Source organism: Triticum dicoccoides, chromosome 6B (assembly GCF_002162155.2).
Source record: "Triticum dicoccoides isolate Atlit2015 ecotype Zavitan chromosome 6B, WEW_v2.0, whole genome shotgun sequence".
Classification (NCBI taxonomy): Eukaryota; Viridiplantae; Streptophyta; class Magnoliopsida; order Poales; family Poaceae; genus Triticum; species Triticum dicoccoides.
This window is the reverse complement of record NC_041391.1, coordinates 39645413-39653609: the sequence shown is the minus strand read 5'-3', so window position 1 is coordinate 39653609 and position 8197 is coordinate 39645413. Positions and strand designations below refer to the sequence as shown.

At 44.3% G+C, this 8197-nt stretch overlaps 1 protein-coding gene across 4 annotated transcripts; it reads left to right on the top strand.

The window, feature by feature from the left end:
* The first annotated feature begins 474 nt into the window (after window positions 1–474).
* Window positions 475–6846, top strand: LOC119323230. Of its 4 annotated transcripts, XM_037596826.1 has the most exons (9): window positions 475–756; window positions 893–1082; window positions 1185–1443; window positions 1582–1810; window positions 1899–2049; window positions 2169–2354; window positions 3103–3130; window positions 4132–4677; window positions 4808–6846. In XM_037596826.1, the coding sequence occupies exons 2-9, from the start codon at window positions 954–956 to the stop codon at window positions 6601–6603; spliced, it is 3324 nt and encodes a 1107-aa protein (XP_037452723.1). In that variant the 5' UTR covers window positions 475–756; window positions 893–953; the 3' UTR covers window positions 6604–6846. The 4 variants fall into 4 exon arrangements, with proteins under 4 accessions (XP_037452723.1, XP_037452724.1, XP_037452725.1 ...); XM_037596827.1 differs by lacking the exons at window positions 475–756; window positions 893–1082; window positions 1185–1443 and having other exon boundaries at window positions 1682–1810; window positions 1899–2065; XM_037596828.1 differs by lacking the exons at window positions 475–756; window positions 893–1082; window positions 1185–1443 and having other exon boundaries at window positions 1712–1810; window positions 1994–2065.
* The last annotated feature ends 1351 nt before the right edge of the window (window positions 6847–8197 follow it).

The window sequence follows — 8197 nt, the reverse complement described above, 5'->3', positions numbered from 1 at the left end:
CGGCAGGGTGGCGGCCGAGCGCGCGCGCGGGGGGTGGGGGGTCGGAGGCGAATCGAATCTGAACGGTTGGCTTGACTTTTCGCCTGGCAGTGTGGCCCCAGGTGCGCTTTTCCCTTGCGCCAGAGCCCCCGAGCGCTCCCTAGTGCGTCGGGTTCATCCTGCGATCGCCGGACCCAAAAACGGGCTGAGCCGGCAGAATTCGGCGTCTTGGGGGCGCGACTGGGGCGTTTTTTCGGCGCCGGCGCGGAAAAACCGCCTGAAGAGGGTCTGTTGGGGGCACGGCTGGAGATGCTCTTAGAGACGTTAGTTTTACTTTACAAATATTCATGACTTATATGCTCTTCTATCAAGTGTGCGTGGAGGAAGAGACAGACTGGGAAGAGTGGAGACTGGAGAGCGCTGCTACTAGTTGTAGTTGTATGCGAGTGTCGTTCCAGAAAAATGACATAAATGCCCTAGGCTAGTTACAGCTGGGGACTTGAGGGGCCCGCCACACTGTGTTATCCCCAAGCACAAATCCAACTCCAAAGGGGGGCGCTTCTGCAAGCCACGAACTCGCCGCCGTCGGGCCTGCCGCCGCCGCCGCCGCCCTCTGCTTCCCGGACCGGCGTCTTCTCCACCCGTCACCCATACCGCTTCCACAAGCTGTAGCCAGCCGCGGCTCCGTCAGCTGTCATTGCCGCCTGGTCGGCAGTGAATGGCTCGGGCGGCAGGGATGGAGGGAGAATACGGGATCCAATAGGCCATTGCTTCCAGGTACCGTGTTCTTGGTGCTCTTGCAGGGACGAGTCGGAGGACTATTTTTGAAGCTAAAATATACTGTGCAGCATGTCTATTTTCCGTACAAATTATCTAAATTGTATGGAAGGTCTTCCGTGTTATTACATTACAGTACAAAGAAAAAGAAAATAGACGGCCAAGCTAGTCAATCCTAGCTGGAGATATAAGCTACCATGGGGGACAATTTCGAACACACAAGCGCGACGACAAAGGTGTTTACGCTGGAGTTCTTGGGACAAATTACAGACAATTTTTCTGAAGAACGCGTCATTGGTCGTGGTGGATATGGAGTGGTTTACAAGGTATGTTTGTAAGATTATTACCTCCGTTTTGTGGAATTTCAACTCTTAATAAGTACTACTATAGGTAACTGCAAGAGCCCATGTAATATCTTATCTTAACAGGGAGTATTGGAAAATGGGGAAGAGATTGCTCTCAAAAAGCTTCATCACATGCCCGGGCTTGATGACACGCAATTTAGGAATGAGTTTAATCATCTTATGAGGGCCCAACATCCAAATATTACCCAGTTGGTTGGCTACTGCTATGATATAGGACATCAACGCATTAAGCATGGCGGTGAATATATTTTTGCCCTTGTGGAAGAAAGAGTTCTCTGCTTTGAATACTTGCAGGGTGGAAGCCTTGACAAGTATATTACCGGTATTATGCTGCTACACTTAGACCATAGTGTTATGTGCATTTAAAGGAAAATGATCCCTAAAGTTATGTGTGTGTGCCTTTTTCTGTATTCCTAAATGTATGGCTTGGTAATAGTACATCACGTGTTTCTTTCTACAGATGAATCCTGCGGACTCAATTGGCACACACGTTTCAAAATTATTAAGGGAGTCTGTGATGGATTAGATTACCTTCATAATGGATGCAAAGATCCTATTTACCACCTTGACTTGAAACCTGCGAACATATTGCTGGACAAGGACATGGTCCCAAAAATTGGAGATTTTGGTCTGTCAAGACTCTTTCCTTCAACAAAAACTTATGTCACAATCAAAATTATAGGAACACCGTAAGTTGATTCATCATGATAAACAATCAAGTTTCTTTTTAAAATACATTAAGAGAATAATTGTGTATTACATATACACACCATGCAGTGGATACATGCCACCAGAATACATAGAGAGATATGAAATCACATCGAAGCATGATGTATTTAGTTTGGGTGTTATAATTATACGGATAATGGCAGGAGATGAGGGTTACTCCAAATGTGCACATATGTCTTCACAGGAATTTCTTGAGCATGTATGGAAGATATCCGGTATCATGAACAAAAATCCTGTCTTCACACAGTTCACACACACTTAATCCTGTTGTTGCTTACTTTTGATGCCACCTTTTGCCATTATGTTCTGACTTTGCAGGTACGTGAAAATTGGGGAAAACGAATGCAGGCAACAATGTCTTCACATATATCACAGCAAGTTGAGACATGCATTGAGATAGCGTTAAGGTGTGTGGAGGTCGATCGTGAGAAAAGACCTACTATAGCTGAGATTGTTGATGAACTGAACCAGGTTGATACTGCAGAAGGTTCACTTACAGGCCAGGTATATATATTTGTGGGTTGTAGTCTAGTATTTACACGGCATGATGAAACTACATCCTCTGCCATATCCTCTGCTGCTTCCCACTCATCATAAGTGTCTAATCTTTTAACTCCATTACTCTGTCCTTTACCCACTCTTTGAAAGTTCCGTCACTATGACTAGTCTTTCTGAATATTTATAGGTGTAATAAGTAGACAAAAGTTTGATAATAATAATTAGATGGCGTCTTGGACATGCATACAGTATCCAACATGAAACTGCGGCTACAAATGGATGTAGTAATAACTAAGAAGTTACTAGAAATTAAGAAAAGGTTTTAGCTGCCAATATTATTTTTGGAAAAAAAATGCCAAAACGACCCCCATCGATTAATACTAATTTGAACTATATGCAGTGCAATGCGCATCTTGCATTTGATATTTAAGTCACAACAACACTATTTTCTAAGATGGAAATATTATTGGCATAACTCTTGAGCTGTATATTATTACAGTAGCAGAGAACTCTCAATACTCAAAATACTTGTATACCTCTTTGACATCTAAGAAATTAAAAGTTGGGCACCGGATGTTTCATGCACATTTTGCCACCAACTACTGACCAATAAAATGTAGTTTTAAGTGCGTCTAACAAAAATGATGTTTATTAGGACTAGTGAGCAGCATTTTGAAGAATAGATTCCATTTTGTACACAACTGAAAAGAGACCTATATAAACAAGTACTGACCTCTTAATTCTGTTGTTGCAGGTCACCAAGAACCAAAACTCAAACTCAGGTAAATATCTCGATTATAGAACTATAATGTAATCTCTCAAGAAAAGAACTAGAATATCATCCAGCCGCCAATCGCAAATTGGTGTTGCCTAAAATCATTTCCACATCACCTATCGCTGATCTAGTTAAATTAGTAGCTCAACTATCGTCATAATCACTTAGCATCAATCTAATTAAATTAATAGATCAACTATCACCATTATCGATATGGCAATTGAATGAGCACATGAGACTCGGTTAACCCAGTTGCCTGAAAAAAAAATTAGTTGCTTAAAAAAAGACTCAGTTAAATCATCGGTGCAGACTGTGTGAGGACGTCCTTAGTGTGGTCTCAGACAGTGAGGTGCCACAGAGATAGGCTTAGGATTATGCTGTGAACTAGCCAGTAATTTTGGTAACCGACTGCTTATCCAACTTGTCAATGATCCAGTAAAGAAAATACAATTTTTGGCTACCTATCAGTACTAGATTTGACTGAGAAATACAATTAGCTAATCTAGTAAATGTTTTTTTTTCGAGATAGTATTTCACTTTTATAACTGTATTGGATGTCAACGTTAAGATAACGGCATGATAAAACAGGGCACACCAACCCCATACGCCGGACTCCCCGAGTAATTAAAGGAACAAATCTAGCCTGCCATAAAAAAACAACTAGACACTGCCAAACAAATGTTCGTTACATCCATAAAAGTTAGTGTATCTGGAATACTACCTCTGTTAAATCCCGACGGAGGGAGTAATAATAATGATTAGAAGAAGGAAAAAACCTCTGGAAGATATTTCGTCTACCTAGGGGCACCCCTCCAATAACTAAACAGTTGCATCTACACATAGTACCAACTACTAAACTTTTAGGTGCTCTCCTTGGAAACAAATTTTAGGTGCTAAGAAAAATTCTAAATATCAGCACACCTTGGTACCTCTTGTGAATATTAGTGCATCGTCTAACTCATTTGGTCTTCATAGCCACTAATTTCTTCCTTCATCACTGTATGGCAGAGCACCGAGGCCGAATCGTTTTCTCTACCACCTGCAGGCACCCAGAGCAATTCGACATCTTCTCCTGCTCCTTCTTACCTTCCTCCAGTGATGAAGAGCTCCACCTCACGGATGGTGTGTCCTATAACTACAACGGCCGTTCCATCCCTCCTGCCGCATTGAAGACCCTCCTCAAGAGCCCCAAGCTGGCAGAAGAGGACGGCACTAGCGATGCGGATGTTGATGCAGGCCATGTCTCTGGTCTGATCTTCATGTCTGAGAGGGATGATGGCCATGAGACACTATACATTGCCCTGCGCTTCAGTATCAGCAGCAGGGTCAAGGTCTTCTCGCTCGCTGACATCTTTGGCACTGCAGGCTTCAGTGGCACACGCCTGGAGGATAGTGGTTGCATCGTCGATGGATACAATGTGGAGTCTCGCACCGTTAACCCCTCTCTCATCTACGTCTCCACCAAAGAGGCGGTGCAAGAATATCGCAGCCCCTGGACTGTCGTGTACAAGACCAACCTTTTAACAGGCAAGACGCGGCGGCTGACTCCTGAAGGTATAAATTAATATATATACTTCATGCACCAATGGATCGACAAGTTCTTGACATTCCAGTTAATCCTAGTATATATGAATTATGAAATGTGAAAATTCAGTTAATTACACTATATATATGACATGTGCAGGTGTGTCTGATTTGAGTCCAGCTGTGTCGCCATCGGGCAAGCTGCTAGCAGTGGCATCATTTGAAAGCAAGAGTTGGAACAGCGAGAACCTCAAGACTGACATCTATGTGATGAACATGGATAGTGAGGAGGGCCTGGGACGCAAGCTACTCATCGAGAATGGTGGGTGGCCATCCTGGGGCAGTGACAACATCCTCTTCTTCCATAGAGGCACCAGCAGTTTCATTCAATGGCGCAACATGGTTCAAACAACTTGGGGCGTGTTCCGGTACAACATCAGCACCAAAGAGACTCTCCGAGTGACTTCAGAGATGTCGAATGCGGTGACTCCAGCAGCCATCAGTGAGACCAAGGTAGCTGTGGCGACCATCCGCCGGCCCCTAGTCGGCAGTGCTCCCATGATGGCACAGTACCGGCACATTGAGATCTTCGATATGAATGGGCTGCCACCGGTGCAGATCACCCAGACGATGAGGCCGGAAAGCGACCATTACAACCCCTTCGTGCTGGACGGTGGTGGCCGCATTGGATACCACCGCTGCAGGAGTGGGAGTGACCTTGTACAGCGCGTAGACCATGTCCCCAGGAATTTGCACAGGCTGGAGTCCCCGGTGAAGGATGTTGGTTTGTTTCGGGTGTCCGGTGCGTTCCCGGCCATCTCCAAGGACGGCTCCAAGCTCGCCTTCATCGATAAAGAGTTCAAAGCTGTGTGGATCGCTGACAGCCAAGGGTTGCGCATGGTGTACGAGACAAGAGAGCCGGACAGCATCTTTTCCCCTGTGTGGAACCAGAACCCTGACAAGGACATCCTCTACGTTTGCATTAGCACTAGCACTAGCACCTACTTGAATGCTCGAAAGTCGCTGGAGATCTACGCCATCAGTAACGCCTCTGGTGTCGCGGTGCAGCGACAGGTCCAGAGACTCACCTATGGCGGGTTCAACAATGTGTTCCCATCGAGCAGCCCGGATGGGAACAAATTCGTCTTCCAGTCCACGAGGGATTTTGTTGCAGAAAAGGACAACTCACTGCAGCAGCAGCAGCAGCAGCGGCGGCGGCGGCCTTTTGGGGGGGAAAGTGCATCTCGGCCGATGAGGAATATAAGGGAGGAGCAGGAGCACAAGAATCTGTTCGTCGATAAAGAGCACAAGAACCTATACATAATGCTGAAGACAGACGACAAGGGATCCGAGGAAGGTTGGGTGACGCGGCTGACAAAAGGGTCGTGGACAGACACCCACTGCCAGTGGTCTCCTAGAGGGGACTGGGTCGCCTTCTCGTCGACGCGTGACAAACCAGGGGAGAACAGCATGGCCCCGGGGTCTTTCTCCGTGTACCTGGTGAAGGCGTACGACCCGACGGTGGTGATCAAACTGATAAACGAATTAGATGGCTACTGCGGTCACGTGGACTACCCGGTGTTCAGCCCGGACGGGAGGAGCATTGCTGTGACAATGGACCTGGCGGCAGTGCCGGTGGACCGGAACTCGTTGCCGATGTCCATGCACGGGGCGCGGCCCTACGGCGTCATCTTCGTGGTGAACATCAACCCAGATGACAATAAGATGAGAAGCAAGGATGTCAAGTGCTTCCGCCGCATCACACACAGCCGGTATGAGTGCTCTGCACTGGCCTGGACGTCAGTGCCGGCAGACCCTGAAGCGTGGTGTAGCATCATGCTATTGCTGGCGGAAATGGAAGGGCACCACGATGGGCGGGACGGGCGCCAGAAGGCCACCTCTTCATCCCTGGGAGGGCTTTATGATTTATCTTTGAGTCACAACCTGCAGCTTTAATGTATCTTCTTTCTTCTTTCTTAACGGCACCCTGAGCTTTCTTTCTTGTCTCGCCGGGCTTTCTTGTATTTCTTGGCCAATTCACTTCTACGTCTTCCGGTTGTCACCGCCTCCACCGTTCTTCGCTGTCATTGGGACGTTACCGGGCGGTAAGTTCCGTCAGAATAGAAGCTCTTCAGCTGGAAGACAAGCATATTCAGTTTTGGCACCTGTCTTTGCAACAAGGCCACTGTGTTTTCAGTTTCTTCAGTATTGTTCTTGCCAATTCAGAATACATGTGTGGTCAGACCTTGTTTGAACCTATTTGTTTATTTATAAAAGTGGCCGTATGCATCGTTCTGATCTAAAAGGCCGGGGAGTCCCCCCTTTTCAAAAAAAAAAGCTATTGTTTGTTCATAGTTTTGCTATGTCCAGATCTATCTATATATGGATCATGCATGGTCGATTAGTGTGTCATTATGTTGCTTACAGTCAAGATGTTCTGAGCTCATAGACCATGTATGCAACTATCTCGACGAGAAGTCGACGAGCAAAAAAAACTGCTAAGAAAGAACAGGAGTAGGCCAAGGCTGTGTGTGTGCAGCTGGAATTTTGAGTATTCTGTCCGATCCGGATAGACTTAAGGTTGGAAGTCAATACCTCTTGCACATTGTTTCCATACCGCACAAGGACCTTATACTTTGGGCGTCAATACTGACTGAACCTCAGATCTGGGAGCCCGTCCGAGCGAAAAGATACGTTCGAGTTCAATGGGGGAGCAGATTGAACGATTCTTTCAATGGGATCGTACCTATATCTCGCCTTCAGCGAGTCGGACTCGCTGAAGGGCGAGGGAGCGGAGCTGGCCCACGAGCGCAGGAGGCCACAGCCTCTTTTTCCTGTTTTTTATGTTTTATTTTTTCATTTTATTTTGTACTTTTTTATATTTAATATACTCTAAATATATATATTACAAAAAACACTCGTCAAAAAATATATAAAATTTATTGAACAAATATTTGAAAAAATGTCGATCATGTATATAAAAAATATTGAACAAGTATTTTAAAAAATATTGATCATGTATATAAAAATGTCGAACAAATATTTGAAAAATATTAAACAAGTATTTCAGAATATGTTGATCATGTATATAAAAATGTTGAACAAGTATTTAAAAAAATATTGATCATGTATATAAAAATGTAAAATAAAAGGCAAAAACAAACAAAGAAAACCCCAAAAAGTTAAAACCAAAAAAGGAACAAAATTAACCAAAGGAAAAGTAAAATAAAAAAACTGAAGAAACAGATAAAAAAAACTCGGAGAAAAAAAAAGATGAACAAACCCAGACAAGCAAAAAGTGAAGAAACAAATGAAAAAGGCAAAAACTAAAGAAAGAAACTAGAAAATGAAGAAGAAAAAGAAAAAAATAGAAAATAAACAAAACCATGAAATATATGAAGAAACCCGAAGAAACAATGAAAAAGTTAAGGAAAGAAAACCATCAAATAAAAACATAGAAAACCCGATGAAAACAAAAGAAAAACAAATACAGAAAAAAATCCGAAAAATCCATTGAAAAAACGGGAAAGCCAGCTCTTTTCGCGTTAAG